Source organism: Nyctereutes procyonoides, unplaced genomic scaffold (genome assembly GCF_905146905.1).
Source record: "Nyctereutes procyonoides isolate TBG_1078 unplaced genomic scaffold, NYPRO_anot_genome, whole genome shotgun sequence".
NCBI classification, from domain to species: Eukaryota; Metazoa; Chordata; class Mammalia; order Carnivora; family Canidae; genus Nyctereutes; species Nyctereutes procyonoides.
Window position 1 is genome coordinate 3125240 of NW_026575052.1, and position 23273 is coordinate 3148512.

The following is a 23273-nucleotide window of genomic DNA, read 5'->3' on the forward strand; positions in this document are numbered from 1 at the left end:
CCGAGGCCCCGGCGCACAGATGCACACGCACCTGCTCCACCGAAGGACAGGACAGTGGCCCGTGCGGCAGCCCCTGGAGACGCCCAGAGGTGCGAGGGCCCCGTGGGGGCCACCAGGACACTGCCTCGTCGTCGCCCCTCCCCAAGGCCATTCGGCCACCACGAAGGAGGGCCCAGCAGTGCTGCGGAGGACACGGGGTGGCACCCCCCCACCCAGAGCCTCCGGTAGCCAAGAGCAAAGCCTGGAATTTGGTGTTTGTGCAGAAAGGCTGAGGAAGGAGGCAAATCAGAGCCCAGAGGGGACTCACGTCCAACCAGAGGGCGGAGGCGCGCTCCCCAGCAGTCATGACACCTGCTCGGCAGCAGCTGCTCCCTGGGGTGGAGGGTCCCACCCCGAGGCTCCCCTGCGAGCCACAGCGGAGACTGCTCAGGTCAGCACCCCCCGCCCCAGGAACTGCTCCCCTCCACAGTCTGAAGCCCACCAGCTCGGCGCCTGGACCAACCCAGCCCTGCCATTTACTGCCTGTGTGGCCTCAGTGTCCTTCCCTGTAAAGTGGGGTGACAGATGCCCCCCCACCCCACACCCCTGTCCCAGGAGCGCTGCCCGGACCTAGGATCTAGTGACACAATGCAGATGGAAATGTCCAAGGCTTCGGCTGGGCCTGGGCTCTTCTGTAAGGTTCCTTCCGAGCCACTTAGGTCTCCAGACGTTGGGTTTCCTGAAGTTCACCGGGAACAAGGTGACGCCGTGTTGGGGTACGGGGCACAGCACTAGGCCAGCCCTGCGCCCCTCCCACCCCTGCCCCTGCCCAACAGGAGGAACAACAGATGAGCTCTCCGTCCCCGCGCTGTCCCCGTCCCGTACGTGCCCAGCCCTGCAAGTCTGGAGTCCCCGCGCTGCCCATCCAAGCTGCTGCGCCTGCCCGGCTGCCTGAGGGGCATGGCCCAGCTGCGGGAGGGAGGCCGAAAGCTGGAACTTGAAGGGCTGCCCCGCTGCGTGGGGCTCCCCGTGACCCCAGCTGCCCTGCCTCCACCCTGCTCTACCCCGATTGCGGGGAGGGAGGCAACGGGCTGGAGGATGAAGGAGGCCCCCTCGGGCCAGAGGGACATCAGCTTCTGCCAAGCACCAGGCCAGGAGCCCAGGGTCCCTGGTCCTCAGGCCACCCCCGGCGGCTCAGCCTCTCATGCTGGCAGGCTGAGTTTGCAGGGCTGACTGTCCAGGACGAGGTGGGGCGGCACAGCCGTTGCCCGCCCCTTGTCGCTGCCCTCAGCTCGCCGTGGGGCCAGGACCCTCCAGATGTGGGACATTCCCTGTAAGGGCAGCATAATGTAGGGTCCGTGGTGTGGGCTTGGGGGTCAGACATAGCTGCGTGACTTCGGGAAAATGACTTAACTGCTCTATGCTTTCTCACGCTGGAAGCTTCTGGAACCAAGGAGTTGCTTTGCCCTCCTCCCTACTGTCTCCACAATTCCCTCCTCAGTGTCCTCTCCAGGGAGGGAACAGAGTTCTGGGGCCCCTGGGAAAAGGCAGTGAAGCCCACCCTGCAGCCAGAGCCTGCCCCGAGCACAGCAACCTCCTTTGCCGAAGAGCCAGTGTGTACAGGGCACAAGGAGACAGAGTCTGCAGGGAGCGGAAGCCACCCTGCCTGGCCGACCGGCGGCTGCTTAGGGCTCGCAGCCCCGTGTGTGTGTGTGTGTGTGTGTGTGTGTGCGCATGCACGCGAGAGAGACAGTGAGCCTCATTAAGCCATAATTCACATATCATGCAATTCACAGTGTGCAGTTCAGTGGTTTTTAGTATATTCACGGACTGTACCTCCATCGGCACCATCAACGCCAGGACATTGGCGTCACCTCCGAAAGAAACCCCATGCGCTGAGCTACCACCCCGCCTCCGCACATCCCCGCCAGCACCAGCCCCCAGCCCTCGCCACCACTGGCGTACTCTCTCCATGGCCGTCCCCGCCGTGCACTGTTGCTAAAGTACGAGGAATCACACACCGTGTGACCGGCTCCTTTCACTTAGCATAATGATGCCGGGTTCCCCCACGGTGCGGCGTACAGCGGTACTTCTTTTCGTTGTCAGATGATGTTCCATTGTAAGGAAGCACCACATGGGGTTTTGCATTTAATCCATTCATCGGTCGGCGGATGTTGGGGTGGTTTTTCACCCGTTGCCTCTGGGACCCATGCTGCTGTGTACATTTGTGTTTGTGTGTTTGTGTGGGCGTATGTTTTCATTTCCCTTCGGCGTGTGCCTAGGAGGGGACTGCTGGGTCACAGGGCACCTTGACGTTGAGTCACGTGTGGAACTGCCAGGCCGGCTTCCGCCTGGTGGCGGCACCCTTCCATCCGGCCCCAGCAGCTGTCCCAGTTTCCCCACGTCCTTGACCACACTTGAGTCTATCTTGTTTACTTTGGCCATTCTCCTGAGTGTGAAGCGATATCTCTTCGGGTTTCGATTTGCATTTCCCCGTTGGCAAACGATGCCGAGCTCTTTTTTGGGCGCTCATTGACCATCTCTGGGAGGAAAGTCTGTTCAGACCGTTTGCCTATTCTTTACTCGGGTGGTCTTTTTCATTATTGGGTTGTAAGAGTTCTTTATGTATTCTACACGTAAGCCCCATAAGCCCCGTATCAGAGAGACGGAGTGCACGTGTCTTCTCCCATCCCCTTTTTACGTCCTTGGCGGTGGCCTTGGAGGCAGGTCTACGTTTTGACGTCGTACCTGTTCCGCTGTGCATACTTTCAGTGTCGTATGTCGCTGTGTGTTTTTAGTCGAGTGCTTCTCCCGTGGAGGAAACGAACCAGACACTGGGCTGTCGTGCTGGGCTGAGGGGTCCTGGGGCTCAGAGTGGACCGCGGGGGCTCCTTCAGCAGGGAGTCAGGCGCCCACAGCCTGCAGGGCCGGGACGCGGGCCTCACCAGGCCCCCAGCTCCCTCTCCCTGCAGAGACCCCTTCAGTCCGGGGCTGGGAGGGATGCTCCGTCTGGGACTTGCTGCCCTGACTGGATCAGTAAACCCGAGAGGTGGAAACAGAGTCTAGAGACAGGTGGCCCGGGTTCGAGTCCTGGGAAGGCCACTAAGGGACATGGCATGCGGCGCAGAAACGCCATCTTCCTGAACCCCATTTTCGGTCTCTTAAGACGGTAGAGGCGGTGGAGGCGGCGTCCCTCCTCGGCATCCGGGACCGCGGGGCAGCAGGGTCTCAGGCGCTCACTCGCTCTTGTGCCCCACAGCCATGAAGGCCGACCGGAAGCGCCTGAAGGGCGAGAAGACGGACCTGGTGAGCCAGATGCAGCAGCTGTACGCCACGCTGGAGAGCCGCGAGGAGCAGCTGCGCGACTTCATCCGCAACTACGAGCAGCACCGCAAGGTGGGGCCTGCCTCCCCGCCTCCCCCCTCCCCTCCCCCTTCCTCCCCCCTTCCTTCCCCCTTCTCTCCTCCCCTCCTCTCCCCCTTCCTTCCCTCCCCCTTCCTCCCCTCCCCCTTCTTCCCCTCCACCTCCCCTCCCTCCCCATCCTCCCTCCCTCTTCCTCCCCTACCCACTTTTCCCTCCCTGTCCTGGACTCCCCAATTCCCTCCCCCCCCCCCGTTCCTCCCTCCCCCCAGACCCCATCTTCTTCCCTTCCCCGCCTCAGATACCAGCTCCCTCTCCTCCCCTCCCTTGCTCCTCCCTCTCTGCCCACCACCCCGCCCCCGCAGACACCCCCCACCCCACCCCCCACCCCACCACCCCCCCTGCGTACAGGACACCTTCTCTGCCATCCCAAGGTCTGGCTTCTCCAGCCCCTGAACACACACTCACTCCTGTGTCACCTGATGCTCGCCTGAGGAGGCTCCCGACGTATGTGGCCCGGGCCTGGGTATGGAGCTGAAATGGGCACAGCCCCAGCTGGGGGCCCCCAGCCTGCTGGGCAGACAAGCCTGGATGGGCCAGCACAGCCCAGACAGTGTGGACTCTGGCTTCTGGCAGGCCCGGGTTCAGATTCCGCCCCTAGGGGTGTCCCAGGGTGTCTTGCCTAACCCCGGAGAGCCTCAGACCGTGCAGGGGCGTGCGGAACACTGGCCGAGGTGATGAAAGCAAAGCACTCAGCGTGGCGTCTGGTGTTGAGCCAGGGCTCCGTAAATCCTAGCCCGCGTTACTGCTCCCGTAACGACAGTGTGCGGAGACAGCAGGAAAGTCTGCCTGCAGGGGAGGAGCCTTGGGGGCTTCACAGAGGAGGTGACCTAGGATTGGGCTCTGGGGGCTGAGTAGGAGTTTAGTCAAACAGATGGGTTATGTCCACTGCTGGCTGCCCCACCACCGAGCACAGGCGGTGTGTGAGCACTCCAGCGGCCATCCCGGGGCTTACGAGCAAGCGCTTCTGTCTTGCAGCGGGTCATCAAATTTGTTTTTCTCAGTGTGCTCGTACTTGAAAAAATTTCCACAGAGATCTACCTTCCCCCAGGACCGTGCCATTTTTTTTTTTAAGTCCCAGGTAACGACCCGCTCCCCCTTCCACGTCCAGCCAGCAACAGGGGGCAGGGTGGTAGCTTCAGCAGCCACCGGGACAGCCGTAGATGGCCACAGCTCCCTGGCAGCTGTCCCTCGTACGCAGTGCCTCCAGAAGACCCTCCAGATCCATTCAGAAAAAAAAAAATGGAATTTGGGAAACAATTTTTTTAAGTTACTGTCTTAAATGTCATGTGGGGCACATTGCTCTTGTGCTTCTAGCACATCAGTGAAATAGCAACACTGGGACGGTCTTTAATCACTGCCAGGTCCAACCCCATTTTACAGATGGGAGGCCTGGGGCCGTGAAGGGGCCAGAGACTGACCCACAGCCACATATTGAGAGCCAGAGACGTGAAAACCGCAAGCCCTGGCTTCAGCCTGTCTCTTCCGAGACCTTGCAACTGGACAAAAAAAAAAAAAAAAAAGACTTCCGTTGTATGCACAGGATGAGTGTCCCCATGCACAGGATTAAGGGAACCCTCAGGTGTCCCACGTGCTTGGTCCTGCCACGGCCCACCCCGCTCGTCCAGGCAACCCCTGCAGGCCTGCCTGGAGCAGGTAGGAGGACCCCAGTTCTCTGAGCTCCTGGGGTCAGCACAGACACAGGCTGCTGAGAGATGGGGGTCGGGGGCCCCCCAGGAAGCTCACAGAAAGTTGCACCTAAGGCACGTTCCCTGGCACATGGGTGCAGGTCGGAGGGGGCTTTGGGAGTCTCCACGAATCCAGCTGAGGATGTTCTCACAGCAAAACAGGCAGCCGGGTGGGGGACCAAGGGCCGGACACGGGGCCATCGGGTGGCGAGGCTGCTGTCCTCCAGCCAGGCCCATGTCCCCTGCCGCCCCCTCCTCTTTCTGTCCACTGAGCCCCACGTGCCAGCATCTGAGGCCCGGCACAGCGGGACGCACCCTCCCTTCCTAAGTCCCGGCCACCCTGACCCCCATCTGGCTCCAACCTCCCTGGCCAGTCTCCTGTCTGTGGCTTTCCTGCCTCAGTTGCCTGCAAGGACCGAGACCTCTGTCACACTCACGGGGTTGTGAGGTTCACAGATAGTTGCCTGAAACGCTGAGGCACCGTACACGGCCTGTGTCGGGAACATTCCGTGTCGTTCTCCTGCTGCCGGGGAACGTGATCAGGGAGGGAGCCCAGAGCCTTCACCCACGGGCCTTCCCCCGTCTGCACGTGACTAGCGCGGTCAGCGACTGCAGATAGACACAGAGACAAAGATGATCCTGAGGGCCCCAGGGGACCTTCCTCCGAGTGCAACAAGGTTTCGGAAGCAGCCCCTGGTACAGCAGCCAGTTCTAAGGGACGGTCCTTACACAGTTACTCAGTCCCGCACCCCCTTTCCCAGGCCCTTGTATGATCCAGGCCCGTGGCTGGTGCTGGGGGCAGATGCCCAGGACGTGGCTCGGTCCCCGGGGAAGGAGCTCTGCATCCGCGTGGGTGCAGAGGCCCCTGCCCCTGGTGCGCGGCCCCCACCTGACCCCCCTCCACACGGGAAGGAGAACTAACCCGCGGTGGCCTCCCTCCCTGCGCCGAGAGCCTTGCCTCCAGAACCTCAGGGGGCAGCTCCCCCTGGGACTGGGCGATAGCGCTGTCCCTCGCTCTGGAGCTTGCATGGCCGGGCCCACTGAGCCTCCGTCCCCCCGGGGGGCGGTGCTGTCGCTCTCAGGAGTGGGGCGGCCGATCAGGTGTGGGGAAGTTGAGTGACTCAGCCCATGCCCCGCAGGTGGCCGTGGACTGGGTTAGAGCGGGTGCATGTCACCCAGGCAGCCTGAGCCCAGAGCGGTGCCAGCAGCGCGTCCTGGAAGGGACGGTCCCCCGTGCCCCCCAGGCTGCCCTGAGCAATGGGGCTGCCCTGCTGGGACCCGGGTGAGCCGCCGACTGGAGGGGCGCATCCCTGCCCACGGCGCCGCGGGGCTCTTCTCCGAGACGTCTGCGTGGCCCGTGCCTGCCGACGGCGTCTCTGAACGCGGTTGAATGACCAGGGTCCCCCAGGCTGCTCTGGGGGGGTGGGGGGTGCAGGCCGCCAGGAGAGGACGTCAGCAGGGACTGCTGGGCCACACCCAGCTCTCCGCATGGACGATCCCGTTCAGGTGTCAAGATAACGCCCGTGTTGCAGGCAAGGGCGCCGAGGCCCCGTAGTCGCTGCAGCCTGTCCCTGCAAAGCCAGGGTTTGAGCCCCACTCCCTGTCCCAGACCACAGGCCCCAGCCTTGGCTCTGGGATGGGACGGCCCCAGGGAAAGGCCAGCCCTCGGCCTCCCCGGCTCTGGCCATCCGGCTGTCAGGCCCTCGGCGACAGGGCCGTTGAACAAGGCAGGACGGCCGCCCCTGCCCACAGCCCCCGGGCACACGGGGACCTTGAGGACGTCACCCGGTCCCCGAGGAATGGGATGACCTTGCTTGGGGCAGGGCCCTGTGCTGGACCCTTCTTCTCGGGACAGGTGCCTGCTGATCTGACGCTTGGCTCTTGCCCCCGGAGGTCAGGCCCCCAACACAGCCGTCGTTCCTTGGCTTTGCTCCGGCACGACGCAGCTGGGGCCCCGGGCCCTTCCCTGTGCATCCCGGCTCGTGGCGAGGGACGGGCAGGGGACCGTGCCGCCTTCAGACACGCCGCGCTGCCGGGTTCGGCCTGCCTCGTCCTCGGCTGCGCCCCTGCGCGGTGCTGCAGGATCCCGGGGCTAGGGGACGGGGGTCTCCTTCTCTGTCTCCCCTTTACGGTGACACACACGTTGCCAAGCACCTGGACAAAGCCCCCTAACTTCCCTCAGACGCCACGTATTTCCCACACGTGAAATCATTTCATCTTTATAACCTTTCTCTGAAACCATTAGGATCACCCCCTCCCCAGACTTGATGGGGTAAAAACAACTTGCTCCTCATGTTCGTTTGCTCCTCTGTTCGTGGAAACCGTGTTTACTGAGCATCTGCTAGTGGTTGGTCTCTGTCCCGTCCCCCGGCTAACCTGTAGCAGAGCCCCTCCCTCTGTCCAGGGGTCGAGGCCCCCCGTCCCCGCTCTAACGGCCTGGCGCTCTGTCCCCGCAGGAGAGCGAGGATGCCGTCAAAGCCCTGGCCAAGGAGAAGGACCTGCTGGAGCGTGAGAAGTGGGAGCTGCGGCGCCAAGCCAAGGAGGCCACGGACCACGCCACGGCGCTGCGCTCCCAGCTGGACCTCAAGGACAACCGGATGAAGGAGCTGGAGGCTGAGCTGGCCATGGTGAGCACCTGCCCCACCTTCACGGGGGTGCCCGGCCCCTGCTGGAAGCCGTGTGGCCCGCTGGGGACAGGGTGTGTGCACGGGCTCCTGGGGGCCCGCGCTGGAGTCAGGCAGGGCGGGCGAGGAGGGGCTGCAGCTGGGCGCGAGGACTGTGATGCTCGGTCAGCTTCCTTCCGCGTGGGCCCATGAGCCCCCTGAGCCCCCTGAGCCCCCTGAGCTCCCTGAGCCCCCTGAGCCCTCTGAGCCGGGGCCACAGCCTCTCCTCCACCTGAGCACCAGGTGAGTGAGCTGGAAGCCCATCTGCCCTCCCAGACTCCCAGGCCGCTGTCCACAAACAAAGCCCTTTTTTTGTTTAAAATACGCGTACTTGTTTAGGAAAACGTTTGGGAGAAAACGCACCAAAAAATTAAGAGTGGTGATTTCTGGGTGGTAGGATTGTAAGAAATCTCTAGTGAAATGTTTTACTTGGGTCGTCAAGGAAAAAATGTTATTTATTATTTTTTTTCGAATCCAAAACAAACTTCCAAACGCTGTGTTTCCCATGGACGTGCCCCGCCTGCAGGTGGGGACAGAAGAGCCCGGGTGCGAGTTCGGGGCTAGTGGAAGGGGTCCAGAGCCCTGGAGCCTGCTCTGCTGACTCCTGCGTGACCCTGGGTGCTGCCCTGACCTCTGGGCTTCAGCGCCCATTATTTGGTGCCAGAATGTGGGGAGGTGCCTTTGAAACCACCAGGGCTCAGCGTGACCGTGGCTGGGAGGAGAGCGTGCAGGGTGCTCCTGGGGGCGGACAGAGGCAGGGTGAGCGGGTCCCATGTAGCTCTCAGAGCACGACGTTCTCCTGCAGAACACCGGTGCCTGCTAAGTGTGTGGTGGTGGCCACGGGTTCTGGATTTGAATCCAGCCCCCATCGCTCTCCAGCTGTGTGACCTCAGGCCTTGACCTCCCGGGGCCTGTCCTGGAGTCTAAATAGGGATCATCGCATCTACCCCATTGGGCCTTCCTGGGGGGTTCAATGAACTAGTGCAGGGGAAGCTCAGCATGGTGCCTGTGCGTCATGGTGCCGTGGCGACTCAAAGGTGTCTCTGCAGTCACTTCCTTCGGGATCGTGGGACGCCCTGTGGCAGGCCGGGTCCCTGGGGCCCCCCTGGGTGTCCTGTCCAACGCTGACCCCTCGTGGTGAGAACTGCCCAGGCCGGAAGAAGCTGCAGCTGCCGGGTCCCCTCTCAGGGTGGGTGCCTTGCCCGGTGACGTCGGAGGTGCCTGCCGCTCGCACAGGAGCCTTCCCAGCTGCAGACCTGGAAGTGGGCGCGGGTGTGCCCAGAGCCCCGTGGATGGCACATGTGTCTTCCTGACCTCGGGGCACTGGCGTCAAGCATTCTGGGGCTTTCTGGGGTCTTTGAGAACTGGGAACCAGATCTCCTCTTGTCCTCCTCTCCCCGCGCCCACACTGGGCAGCTGCTTCCGTCTTGCCCTGTCCTCTGGCAGGCATCAGCCCCCCTGCTTCGTGTGGAGGGGTACGGTGAGTGCAGCCTAGGGCACTGGCCTCTTAGCAGTCAGCGTGGCCCACGTCTGCCTCGGGCTCGGCGGCTGCGGGAGGGCCTTGCTGAGAGGCAGGACAGCCCCAGTGTCGGGGTGTCCAGCAGACTGCAGGTCCCCTCTGTCGCCCGCGATGCAGAATTCACACCTGGAGGCTTCCAGGGCTGCCTGCTCGAGGCGCTGCTGGCCCACTGAGACCAGAGGGAGGGCGCCTTCCCCGGGCGTGTGCCGCGTGTCCTCGGTGCAAGCAGCAGCAAGCGGCTCCGGCCGGCCCGGCACACGCCGGCCCTGGGAGGAAGTCAGCTCGCAGGTGCAATGGGAGGCAGCGGCCGGGGGCGGCTGCAGGGCCGGGGAGGCCCGGGTGCTAGTCAGGGGCCTGCTCGGCGCCGCCTCCTGGGGAGGACGAGCCCGATTTCACTTCGGTTTTTTCCTACGAGTCTGAATCAGCACCGGGTAGCAGAAGGGCCCATCGCGGGTCACTTGTTTACCTCGTATCTGGGGGCCCCGGCTGTGCCCACTGGTGAGGAGTGATGTGTTGAGTGACCCTGAGGTGCCACCAAGGCGACGGGAGCTGAGCTGGCGAATTCCCACCTGCCCGTGACGCTAAGACCATGCGACGCAGCAGGGGCCTGATGGGCTTAAGCGGACGCTCCCGACAAAGGCGTCGCCCCCCACCCCATCCGCCTCTGCGGGGAGCTGGGCTCTGGGTCTCCCCCACCGCGTGTGGCTCTGAAGGGCCTGCTTCACTTGAGTGAAAGCCCAAGACTCCGGCTCCCCAGGAAGCCAAGCCCTCTGGGTGTCCGGTGCTGGCGGCCCCCACGCTCCCACTCAGCCACCTGCCCTTCGGGGGCAACAGTCCTGAGAGCGCCTCCCGGCCAAACCGGGCATTACCGCTCGTGGCATGGTTTCCCCTCTGCAGCCACCGAGGCTCCGTGGGACCGCCCTGTGGGGTGTGTGTTCTCTTATTGAGATAGGATTCACGTACCTTAAACTCATCCTTTCAAGATGTAGGATTGAGTGGATCTCGGTATGTTCCCAGGGCCGCGCAACCATCAGCACGACCGACTTCCAGAACAAGTGCACACCTTAAAAAGGCGCTCCTGCCCGCTAGCAGTCAGTCCAGTCCGGCATTTACTCTTGTGCCCATTAGGGAGGTGGGAATAGGCGCGGCGGGCAGGAGCTCGCCCCGAGTGCCCAGCAGGTGGAGAGGCGGAGGCGGGAGCCCGGCGGGCCCTGAGCCGCCTGACGGGGCAGCTTCGTCTGCAAGGCCTTCGACGGGACGCCCGGCTGCTGGCCAGAAGGAGGCCCCTCGCCCGCCGTGGCTTGCCCCTCAGGCCCTCCCCACTGGCCTCCTCCACACGGAGGGGAGGGGGACAGCACTGCCATCCCGCACATCACAGGCTCCCCCAGGAGCTCGGTGCGTGTTGCCCTGGTTTCCTGTCAACGAGGCTTCTCACCCTCGGCCCTGCTGACACTTGGGGCCACAGAAGCCTTTGTGGCGGGGCCGTCCAGCCGCTTCCCCAGCTTCCATCCCCGAGGTGCCAGTCACCCCTCCCAGCCGGGAAGACCCAAATCTCTGGACGTTTCCCAGTGCTCCAGAACGGGAGGTTGGGGGCAGCTCCCGCCCCAGCTGAGAACCCCTCTTCTGTAAATGTTCCTCTAGCGTGGAGCAGGGGCAGCCCCGTGTCAGCATCGGTCTGCGCCCCGGCCCTTCAGTGCTAACGGAGTCCCCGTTGGGTCCTGCCCTCCCCGGGCTGTGTGACCTCTGACGGGCACTCAGCCTCTCTGAACCTCAGGCCCCACTTGTATGAAGTCAGGTCTGTAACACTCTCCTCCCAGGGCGACGGTGGGGGGAGGCGACGGTGCGTCAGGGCAGGTGCACACAGATGTTGACGGGCATCCTGCCCTAGCCCCATCCTTCCTCGGGGCCACCACGATGATGTGTCCCTTCCACTCGCCAGTCACCAAGCAACCTCAGATCACTTTTAACCTGCCCAGGCCTCTGTTTCCTTGTCTGTAAAACTGGGGGTCGCCACAGGCCCGGGCGAGAGTCAGGCGTAGGGAGGCTGGTGACAGGCAGGGTCACGCAGGAGGGGATGACGGGGACGGCCGGGCTCTGGGCTGGCGCTGCTTCTGCCGAGCACACCTCCTGGCCCTGGACGGTGCCGTCGTGGAGCAGCGGACCGACCTGCTCGTTTCCCTGGAGGTTCTGCACCAGGCTCCTCTGGGCCTTTGGCCGGCAGAGACGTCCCAGGACAGGCGGGAATCCCGACAGTGAAGGATTCCGCTGAGCCGCGCTCCCAGCGCCCGGGCTCGCTCGTCACACAGACTACTCCGTGTGCCCCCAGCTGGCCCTCCAGCCACCCGGGGCCTTCATCAGCCCGACCCGCAGGGAGGCCCAGGGCAGGGTGCTGCCCACCTCCCGGGTCTTGTCACCCCGTCTTAGCAAGGACAGAAAGGATCCACAACCCCCAGCTGTGACTTAGGGACCACACAGTCGTGAGACTGGCATCCTGGGCCTTCGTGGGGCTTGGCCCGTCCAGCTCCTGCTTGTGACGTCGACGCTTATGGTAACAGGCACTGACCCTTACTGAGCGTGTTTCCCACAGCCCCGTGCTCTCCGGAGCAACCGTGTGACCCCCGTCAGACAGAGGAGGGTGCGGAGGGGTGAGGGGCCTCACGCCAGAGCCCCCGCCAGGACGGGCACAGGCCGATATCCGAGCCCAAACTCCAAAGCACGTTGCTGGGCCGCTTCATCACACGACTGCAGGGGGTGCTCCTTACATGGAAGTGATCCCTCCCCGTTCTCCGTCCGACTGGTGAGGCCTCGCTCAGGGTCACACAGCAAGTTAAATCCTAGGACGGAGTTTGAACCCGGTCCTGACTCCTGTCGCCGGAGGGTGTTTGAGCCAATGTGCCGACGACATCAGTAGCTTGAAACTCCAGGCGCAGAGTGTTGAGGAGGCGGTAGAGGCTCAGAGGGAGGAGGGAGTCCCAGCACTAAGTTGCGTTCAGTGCAAGAGGTCAGCCCAGGGAACGCTGTGTGGACGGCCGCGGGGAGCTGATCCCCGCAGCCCCCTGCGTGCACACACACGCCTGTGTTCCGTTCAGCTCCTGGGCCTCTTCTGTCGTCTGCCTGTTGGCTGTGTTGTGAGCAGACCATGTAGGGGTCCCTGTGCTTCAGAACTCGGAGGCACCAACATCCGCCCCGTCCCACCCCATAGGACTGACCACCACCACCTGTCCTGCAGGACTGACCACCACCTGCCCCATCCCACAGGACTGACCACCACCACCCTGTCCTGCAGGACTGACCACCACCACCCTGCCCTGTAGGACTGACCACCACCACCCTGCCCGTAGGACTGACCACCACCCCATCCCGCAGGACTGACCACCACCACTCTGTCCTGCAGCACTGACCACCACTAACCCCACCCCGCAGGACTGACCACACGCGCCCCATCCCACAGGACTGACCACCACCCTGTCCCACAGGACTGACCACCACGCGCCCTGTCCCGCAGGACTAACCATTGGGGACCCGCCCCCTCCCCTCAGCCCCCGCAGATGTCAGGTACAATGGTCCCAAGCTGCCCGCTGAGTTTAGGAGGCGCCTCTCCCAGGCCCACACAGAGCTGAGGCCCCACCGGGAGAAGAAAGCCAGGTGGGGACACAGGCGACGCTGCCTCGGGTTTCCCTGTGCTTCCTGCGCACCTGCCTGGGGCTGTTTGCGGGGGGGGCGACGCTGCAGGTTAATCACGCGGGCAGACTGAGCTGGGGTTCGCTTCCCAGCCCCGAGTGTGCCTTCCAGGAGCCGGGATGGATCGGGCGGGAGGAAGCCAAGGGACTAGGGCAGCTTGGTGCCCGGAGCGGTGCCCGAATGGGGGCCGAGAGGCCAGGTGCCCGTGCCCTGGAGGGCAAGCAGATGTGTGCGGTCGGGGCGCGTGTGGCCACGTCGCCGTGTGGCCGCAAGCCTGCAGTGCCCTGGGTCACAGCGCTCCCGCCCGCCTCCGCAGGACCGTCCCATGCTCTCAGGCTAGGGCGACAGATTCCCTGAGCCAGCAGCCCGGACGTAGCCTGCTTCCGCTACTTCTGAGGATTTTTACTGATCGTGCACGGGCCCAGCTGCCAGCCAGTGCCTGCGGATTCCGCAGTGACCGGCGGTGACCGGCACAGCCCATCCTCTGCTCCGTGGACTCAGGAGTCTGCGTTACCTGTGGTTATGCCATTGCCCGGAGGAGCGTGGGTGCTGTCGAGACCACGGGTGCGTGGCCGGACTCCCCGGCTCGCGACCCGACTTGAACGTTGTGGCTTCTGGGCTTCTGGCTCCTTCTCTGTCAAGCACAGAGAATCTCCCAGTCCCTCCTCGAAACCCAGGGCTGTCGCACTGAGCACATGATCGTTTTCTAAACCGGAGAGATTACTCCCTGCTTGGGAGATGGGCAGGCACCTTCGGCTCGGCCTCCTGCCCCGGAAGGGAAGTGAGCTCATAGACGCGGGGCGTCCAGGCTAGACGAGCCCCCAGCATTGCTTGCTCTGGGGTTTCCCTTTTGCAGGTGGGGAGGCCGAGGCTCAGGAAGGCGGTGACTTGTCCCCCACTCTCACTCAAATCCCAGCAGTTCCTTGGAGAGCCCGAAAGGATGGGTGATAAGTGTCCTCGGACCCCCTTTCTCTCCCAACCCCGGCCCTTCTGTTAGCGGGAGCTAAGGGGTAACCCCCGCTGAGCCCGCAGGGCAGGTGGCTGACCCTGAGGGGCACTCGATGCGCAGCTGGAGGTGGCCTGCTACCAAGGTCGGCCCGCGGCTTCCTCACCACCGTGCGTCTTAGCCGAGCAACGGGCCAAGAGGTCCCCTCTCGATCACATCGTCTCTTTCTGTCCCCAGGCCAAGCAGTCCTTAGCTACGCTGACCAAGGACGTCCCCAAGCGGCATTCTCTGGCCATGCCGGGCGAGACGGTGCTGAACGGCAACCAGGAGTGGGTGGTGCAGGCGGACCTCCCCCTGACCGCGGCCATCCGGCAGAGCCAGCAGACTCTCTACCACTCACACCCCCCCCACCCTGCGGACCGGCAAGGTGAGGCCTGCCGCTGCTGCGGCTCTGGGGACTCTCGGGGGCCGCCGACCTCCCCGGCGCGGGCCGCAGCCCTCTCCACACCGTGGCTGCCTGCAGGGCGTGGACGGTGGGACGCAGAGTCCGAGGGATGGACCCAGGCGGGGCTGGTCTCCAGGCCCAGTCGGTGTCCAGGTGCGTCACCGCGGCCTCGGCTCTGCCTGCCTCCGTATGGCCTCGTCTCCGCGCCGTCTCTTTCCACGAAGCAGCAAAACCGTCTCCCGCAAGCTCAGGCTTGAAGGGCCAAAGTCAGGAGAAAGAAAAACTCTCTCTTTCCCTGTGTTGATACTAAATCCCAAAGAAGGATCTGCTCGGCCATCCTGGGTCGCACAGCCAGCCCCTGGACCCGTGATGGGTCTAAGGAGCGATACACTGACCCTCCAGCCTGGGTCTCGTGGGACCCCGTGGCAGGGGGCACAGAGCTCCTTGATCCGCAGCTCCACACAGTCACGGGGTGCGAGGGAGGGCCACACGTGTCATACGTGTTCTCTCGGGCAGGGGTGCAGCCTCTGGGCAACGTCTGCACCCTCTGGCCATGCTACCAGCCCCAAACCCCTCTGCACATCTGCAGCCCACCTGCTCCTTTCCTGTACCTCCTGTGAGGTGTGTTTGGGGTTGGAGAGAAGTGGACGGACTCGGGGGTGTGTGTTTGGGGTTGGAGAGAAGTAGACAAACCCTGGGGGGGGGGCGTTCGGGGTTGAAGAGAAGTGGATGACCTCGGGGGGTGTGTTTGGGGTTAGAGAGAAGTACATGGACTTGGGAACTGTGTTTGGGGTTGGAGACAAGGGGACAGACTGGAGGGCTGCACTGGTGATGATGGGGTGTGGGGTGTGGGAGAAGGTGGGGACCTGGGGGCGGCCTCTGAGCTCCTCGCTCGGGAAGCTGGTGTTGACCAGCCGTTGGGATTGTGCGAGGCCCAGGGAACGTCCAGGTGGTGGGAGCATTGAGAGGCCAGTCACCCAGGAAGCTCCTGCCTCTTCTCCTTCCGTGTGGTTAGGGGAGGCCCTGACTGGATCCAGAGGCCCCGGGGCTTCTCCCCAGCAGCTGCTGTCTGGGGACGTGTGGGCCTGTTGACGGAGGGGCAGAGAGCAGGCAGCCCTTCCTCTCCGCCTCCTCCTCTGTATCACGGGGGCGCGGGGTGCACCCCTGCAGGGCAGCACCGGCGAGGACACTGTCCACCCCTCACTGACCAGCTGTCCCTGCCTTCCAGCGGTCAGGGTGAGCCCCTGCCACTCCCGGCAGCCCTCCGTCATCTCCGACGCATCTGCCGCCGAAGGCGACCGGTCGTCCACGCCAAGCGACATCAACTCCCCTCGGCACCGGACACACTCCCTCTGCAACGTAAGGCCAGCAGCAGCAGGGCCCGGGCCAGGGGCCCTGCCTGGAGACCGCAGGGCTGGGGGGCGGGGGGGCGAAGACGCACCCGCTGTTTCCTCTCGTCCACCCAGGGAGCACTCTGGCGGAGGCAATTCCTGTTCTGTTCTTTCCTTTTGCAAGAAGAGATGGATGTGGGGAGAGAAAGAAATGAGGCCTGTTTGCTCCTTGTGTCCGGGAGGGCAAGAAAACCCCCGAGGAAGGCAGGCCTGGGTCGGCTCAGGGTCTGCGCAGCCCGGGACTGCCTCGGGTGGGCTGTGTCTGGGACCGTGGGCCTCTCCTCCCAGATGTGACCTTCCAGAGCTCGGGCCTAACCAGTACTTCATTCCCCTCTGGAGCGAGTTCTCAGTCCTTCTTCCAGGAATGAGCCAGATGTTTTAATTTCCAGGAGTTGGGGGGCATGTATTGCTTCTGGACAGGCGTCCCGTGAATTTGTTCTGGGCTTTTTTGCTTCGCTTATTTAATCAAACACTTTTTGATGGCATGCTGGGCACCAGCTACCAAGACTGCGGGTCCCTAGGCCCCTGACGCTTGGTGACTGGCGGGCGGAGCGAGGGGACGAAGGTGGGTCAAGCATCCGAGGACAGGAAATACGGAGGGTTCCCCTGCCGTGAGGACAGACACACCACGGGGTCGGGCCTCCCAGTGCACGAGGAAGCTTTCTCAAAAGCTCAGCTAATGTTTCATGAACCAGCGTGATTGATAATAAGGTGAATAGGGTGGGAAAGAAGGACAAACTACGACGTGCCCGTGATAGGATCACCTACCTGGAAGCTCAAGAGGATAAGGTGTAAAACTATTAGAACCAATGATGAACACGTACGTGAATGGTACTGGTTGTAAATTAATGTATATATGTAAAAAAAAAAATCAGTAACTTTTCTACATACGAACAATCCTAATGGAAACTTTTTTCCTGTCAAAAGAACAGTGGAAAAGTAGCTAAAGACTACTGATAAAAATAGCAAAGACCGAACTTAAAATTAGTTGCCTTCGCCTGGTGACGAGGGCATCAGGGATGGCAGGCCCGGGGCCTCGCCCCCACGCCGCCCCGTCAGGATGCAGAGAAGGCTGCTCAAGGCCGGAATCCCGACGCTCAAGCCTGGGGTTCTGTTTCAACTTCCTTAAAGCAGTTTGTCTGTCACCAGTTCTCGGGACGGAACCCCGTGACAAAGGCTGTGTTGAATGACAGAGCCAGGGCAAGGAAGGGGGCCTCTGGCAGCTGCCCTTTGCCCCGAGGGCCCACTGTTGAGCTGTCCCTATGGCCGACAGCGCCCTCGCTCGTAGAGAGCACGGGTTAGAGACCTAGAGTAGCCACTTCCCCAGAGGCTATATTTTGAGTTTCCTGGTGGGCCCAAGGTGGCTCCGGGAGCCAGAATACTGCTGGAAAATTCTGCAGAAGGGGCTCTCTAAAGGCCTCTTGCAGTGCATTTGACCTCGCCTCTTGCCCAACTTGGCCTCGGCACATCCTGGCTGAGCAGCGGCAGGTCCAGCATACCTATTTCCAGGATCACCTCACGTAGGCACGGCCCTGCCGCCAGGACACGGGTGCCTTCATAAGCCAGCTGTCTGCATGTGGGCATTTCGGTGGGCACCGGCCTCACTCTCTGCCCCATGAATTGGGCGAAGATGGCCCTATTCCCAGGGTAGACCCCCCTGAGCTGCCTGCCAGATGGGTTCCGATTGCAAACCTTGGGATGGGACTAAAGCCTAAAGTACCCTCTGTTCCATCCCCGCCCTCCCTCAGCCACCTTCATCCCCCATTTCAACAGCTGTGCACGCAGGTAAGCCAAGAAGAGCCTGGAAAAAGCACCAGGTAACTGTTCTCAGGCCTGTGACCTGGCACCCGCGAAAACAGCCCAGCCTGGATGAAGGACCTCTCCTTCTTCTCTGGCCGCTAATTTAGAGCCGAGGTCGGGACTGAGTGCAGGGAAGGTGGAGGGATTGATGGACTCTGGCCAAGTGACCTACGGTTTCTTTATTGCTTTTTTGCCTGCAATTCTGGAAACAACCATCAGGGGCCTCCCTAGTAATGACTCGTGATCCCAGTGATCTGCGTGTCCCCCGAGGCAGGGCAGCCGGATTCTGGGACGGACGTAGTAGTGAAGGCTTTTGCACACCCACCTTCACGTGCCCCCTGAAAGGAGCACTGGGCCGGGAAGAAACGGCCCCAAACGAGTTACAGCTCCACGCTTGGTTCCGTGGTGCTGGTCCCGAGCCTCTCTGTGTCTGTAAATCAGGCTGATGAGTCCTGCTGCCCCCCCACAAAAGAGATGCAGTGAACTATTTGGGGGGAAATTAGAAGCTACCTAGTGTCTCCTGAGCCTTCCTGTCCTGAAATTCTTTATTTTTGTGTTTTTTTTTTCCTTTAAAATTGCATCTTTCTGAACAACACCAGGTATAACCAATCTCCAGTTCCAACTTGGACCAATTAGGACAGGAACTTAGAAGCCTTCAAGGGGCTGATTTGCTGGTCAGAGAGTGTTGGGGGTCAAGAGGCCTGAGCAGACAGGAGAGCACCCCAGGACCCCTGGTCCAGGCAGCACCTAGAAGCCCATCTGCCACTGTTGAGCCATTTGGGGATGTTTGCTTCAGGGGTGAGGGTGGGTTCCCCAGTACAGAGGCAGGGCGGTCCCCAAGAGACGGCTTCCTTCCACGGAAGACCCCACTCTCCCTGGGCCACCTCTGCTCCCACGTGTTGTGCGTCCCTGCTGTTTCATTTTCTCCCTCTTTTTTGGCTACAGGGCGACAGTCCCGGCCCAGTACAGAAGAACCTGCACAACCCCATTGTACAGGTAGGTGCACCTCCCCTGGCCACTTGGGCCTTCCCTCCACCCCATCTTGACCATGACCCCCCCTCCCGGCCCTGCCCTTTGTTCCCCTGGGCCCTCAGCACCCCACTTCCATACCGGGGACACCTAAGGCAGGAGAGGAGTTCAGCCCCTGCCTGTCAGCCATGGTTTGGGGCTTGGACCAGGCTCAGTCCCTGGTTTGCACCCCCCTGCCCTCCTTCCAGTCCGTGGACCCGTTAAGGGCACCTTCCATCCTCCTGCCCCGGCGAGGATCTTCTCCTGGTAGCCAAAGGCCGATGACTCTAGGCCCCCGGCTGCAGGAAACTGTTCCTTATTCATTTTTAACATTTCAGGACCCCGCCATCAGTAAGGAGGGGGCCACGGGGGGGGGGGCAATAGGAATGGAGTCAGAAGGGGTCTCTGAGGTCAGCTGTTTAGTCCTGGGGTTCCCAGAGGCTGGTCCCCGCGCTGCTCATCTGCACCAGCGTCCACCAGGAACAACTTTGCAAATGCAGGTTCCTGGGCCTTTAGCCCTGACTCTGATCCGCCAGGGGTGGGGTGGGGCGGGGCCCGGAATTCGGGTCATTCTGATGTGTCTGGGGAATCTTTAGTCTCACTTCCACCTTTTTGGTGGATAACATCACCCAGGGTCTTTGGGTTCGTAAAGCCCTTCTGTGGACCCCACCCTCCGGCCCCGTAGGCCCCCAGGCAGGAGGCTGTCCCCGTGGTCACTGTTGTCTCCACATCACAGATGAGTAACTGGGCTCAGGGAGCCTGGGGGGGGGCTTGATGGCTGGGGGGGGTGGGGTGGGCAGGAGTCCACAGCCTGACATAGCGAGGACTAGAACCCAAGCCCCAGCCTCCCCGCCCTACCATGGCCAGGCCTGCTTCTCGTCCAGGACCCTGAGGTCCCGGGGCCTTGCTCTGGGCGGCACGAGGCTCAGGTTTCTCCTTCCTCGTTTTCTGGGCTCCCCCGGGCCCCCTTTGTCCCCACGGGGCCTTTCCCACAGGAACCTTGTGCCCCTGCCCAGGGTGCCAGCCAGAGTCAGGTGCCCGGGGGCGCCCCCAGGCTGTGGGCAGGCTCAACGTAGGGGACAGTGGCAGCTCCGGCGGCGGCGGCTGGCGGGGACTGCGGGGTAGAGGCCCGGCCCGGCCCGGTGGTCCCCCCGCGGCCCGCACACGGCCCACCACCGCCCCGGGGGCTCCGCGAGCGCGGGCGGGGGCACACCGCGGCGTCCCACCCCCTCCGCCCCGCCCCCCCCGCTCGGCCCCGCCCCCTGACGCTCCGCCCCGCCTCCTGACCCCTCCGCCCCCCCCCCGCTCGGCCCCGCCCCTGACCCTCCTCCCGCCCTCGGCCCGCCCCAGCTCAGGTGGCTTTGTTCTCGCTCTCCCCCCCCGCACCCCGCGCGGCCGGCTCCTCAGTCACTAGAGGATCTTGAAGACCAAAAACGGAAAAAGAAGAAAGAGAAGATGGGATTCGGCTCCATCTCGCGCGTCTTCGCCCGAGGGAAGCAGCGGAAGTCCCTCGACCCCGGCCTCTTTGATGGTACCGCCCCCGATTATTACATAGAGGAGGACGCGGACTGGTGATGCCGCCCCTGGCTGCCGCGCAGGCGCGTCTGTGCGTGTGGACGTGCGGGCGGGGGGGGGGGCGGGGGGGGCGGGGCGGGCGCGGGCTGACGCTGGGGGCGGGGCGGGGCCGAGCGCGGGCCACGCCCCCCGAGCGCGGGCCCCGCCCCCTCCCGCGGCGCCGCCCCTGTAATTGCTGTACATACTCGACCGCGTGTGACTCTGTCAACTGTCGTCCTCGGAGCGATGCAGTCGTGTTGTTAACCTGGGTTTGTTTGTTTTTGTTTCTTCTACGTGTTTTTTTTTTCTTTTCTTTTTGTTCGGTTCGTTGGGTTGTTTTGTTTTCTTCCCCCCCATCCTCCCCATCCTCCTGCCTCCCCTCCCCATCCTCCCCATCCTCCCGCCTCCCCTCCTCATCCTCCCCATCCTCCTGCCTCCCCTCCCCATCCTCCCCATCCTCCCGCCTCCCCTCCCCATCCTCCCCATCCTCCCGCCTCCCCTCCCCATCCTCCCCATCCTCCCGCCTCCCCTCCTCATCCTCCTCATCCTCCCGCCTCCCCTCCTTATCCTCCCCATCCCCCTCCCTCCCCTCCCCATCCTCCCCCTCCCCTCCCCTCCCCATCCCCCTCCCTCCCCTCTCCATCCTCCCCCTCCCCTCCCCCTTCCCATCCTCCCCCCCTCCCCATCCTCCTTTTTATGAAACTTGAACACTTGAAGGACTGCTGTGTATTTGTAAATAACAAAACTGTTGTGCACTCCGTGCTTGTAAATGTCCCTTGTCCGAACTGCTACTTCTGGAGCCCGTCTGCCCAAGGATGTGGTCTGTTTTCGATGTCTCCCCCCACCCCTCCCCCGGTGTGAGCGCGGGCCCTGACCCGCCCCCTGACCCCCCAGGCCCCGGCCCGAGGCCCTCGAGCGAGCGAGCGAGCGAGCGAGCGCAGGCCGCCCACGTGGTCAGGGTGCGGGCCGCCTGGCTCGGGCTGCCAGGGTCCGCCGGGCTCTTTTTCACGGCCTGCCAGTTTTTAAATTGCGTTGCCGTTTCTTTCTTTATGGAAAAAAAAAAGAAAAAAGAAAAAAGAAAAAAAACTGTTCCGTTTAATTTATTTGCACAAACGCAGAAGACTTATTCTATCTAAATTATTACGTAAATAATGGAATGTATATTTTTCCACGGGGTGGGCGGGAGGCGGGTGTTTCTGTGTGGACTTGTCTGTTCTGTTCTCATGCTGCTGCCAAACTGTGCAAGGTAGACTCTAGGGTGGCCAGAACCCAGGGACCGTTGGATTTCAAAGCTTGCTTTTTCTCCCCCGTTCTTTGTTCTCCCTCGCCTGGCTTCTCCTGCCCCTCGCATGGAAGTGCACTCCACCTTTCTCTCCCCCACCTTCCCCCAATAGCTCCCTTCCAAGCCTTTGTAGATCTATTTATTTATCTGGAATGAGGAACGCTGACCCCAGTGAGCGGAGGGCCTACTGTCACGGCCACCTTCTCTGGGGTCTGTGTTTTGAGAGAGGTTGAGTGCAGAGTGAGGCAGCCAGTCACATGACCACGGGGACTCGACCTGAGTCGGTGCCACAAGGGTCCTCGAGGCGCATGGGTTCTTCCCTGCAGCTGTGTCTTTCTCCTCCTTGGTTAATTCTGCACGTGGGCCAGGCAGGGGCCGTTGGGGGAGGTGCCTGTCTCAGGGGGAGGGCGGCGAGGGACACAGGGACCAGCACCAGAGCCTCTCTGCCCTCCCCATTCTGGTTGGTTCCACACTTAACAGAATCTCTCGGGATCCCTCGGGCCCTGTCCTCCCCTTTGTCACAGCAGCCTGAGCCCGCTCACCCCAGGAGAGAAGGGCTGGCAGGAACATCTATCTGCCTATTTGGGGAGCAGTGTTGGCCTCAATGAGGCTTCACCAGCAAAGGAACCATGTGCATGTAACGCCGGGTGATGGAGAACACGTGAGCTAAGCCAGGGCCTCCTGAGGCCTAAAACTAGCTTCCCCTTTTCTTTTGACCTGTCACTCGTCCCCTGCTCCACCTTAACTACTAACACAGCTCAGTTCACCCACCCTCTGCACAACAGTAGTTGCGCTTTCTGCTAGCAGTAACATTTTCAGCTCTTACAAAGAAAGGAGATTGGAGAGTGCTGGAGAGTCTCTATTAGAAGCATAGGATATTTTGTCCCAAGTCTCTAAAACAAACAAACAAACAAACCAACAACAACAACAAAAAAAAAAAAAACCACCAGTAGGCTGCTCCCTTTCCTTCTGACTTGGTGGGGCGGTTGGGCAGGAGCAGGCAAAGGGCCCTGCCTAATAAGGATCTTTCTGGCCTCCTTTGGCTAAGCCCTAAGCCGTTTAACCAAGCCTGGCGGTGAGGAAAAGCTGGCATCTTCCTCTACGGAGAGAGATTTTAGAAAATATTTTTCTCCCCCAAGAGTTTTTTTTCCCTTTTTCTTTTGGTTGATTTTTATGGTTTGCCCTTTGCTTACGAGAAAATTACAACCACTCCTGGTAATGATTTAGTAGTTCCTTTTCATTTCAGTTTTTGTAAATTAGGAGATAAATCTAAGAGTTACTAAGGATGATTTATTTAAGAGAACTACGTCAAATAGCGAATGAGTTATGGGTAAATTAGATGAAAATAACTTTTCCCATGGGAAAGATTTCTCGAAGGCATGGATGCAAATATAAAATATAAAAAAAAATCTAAATAAAGCTTATTTTAAAATATTATTGAATTCTATGTTATTTGATTGCTTCTATCTTGCTCCGGGTGGGAGGCAAAGCCCCTGCATGACCTGCTCCTTGGATTCCAGGGCTGGGTCTGGAGGGGCTGAGGAAAGCTGGCTGAATTCTGGGCCCTCGGTGGGGCTGAGGCCAGGTGGCCTCCAGAAACCTCGCTTCTTGGCCGCCCTGACTGTAAGTGGGAGGAGCCGTCACATCCAGGGCTGCCTGTGGTCCTAATGCACCACCTCCAAGCCTGGCGCCCTGGCCCTGTGTTCTCCAAGCTCTGCGGCCCCAGTCAGCTTTCATCCGCTTCCTTCTACCCCCGGCACTCCTTCCAAAGGCCCGGAAAGTGCGCCTGTGAGTTTGGGGCATGTTACTTCCTGCAGACCTCACTGGGCCTCTGCACCGTGCCAACATCCCACCTTCCCTCGGGACAGAGAGGAGCTTAAGAAGGAAATCAAGGAAG

At 61.8% G+C, this 23273-nt stretch overlaps 1 protein-coding gene across 1 annotated transcript in view; it reads left to right on the plus strand.

Annotated features, from left to right (window-relative positions):
• The window catches only part of KAZN (kazrin, periplakin interacting protein), a 426675-nt gene that overhangs the window by 363084 nt on the left and 40318 nt on the right, over positions 1-23273 (plus strand). Inside the window, 6 exon segments of the mRNA XM_055331474.1 lie at positions 3239-3375; positions 7544-7714; positions 14134-14323; positions 15570-15700; positions 18478-18528; positions 19948-20071. Of these exon segments, the coding sequence (XP_055187449.1) occupies positions 3239-3375; positions 7544-7714; positions 14134-14323; positions 15570-15700; positions 18478-18528; positions 19948-20071 (804 nt within the window).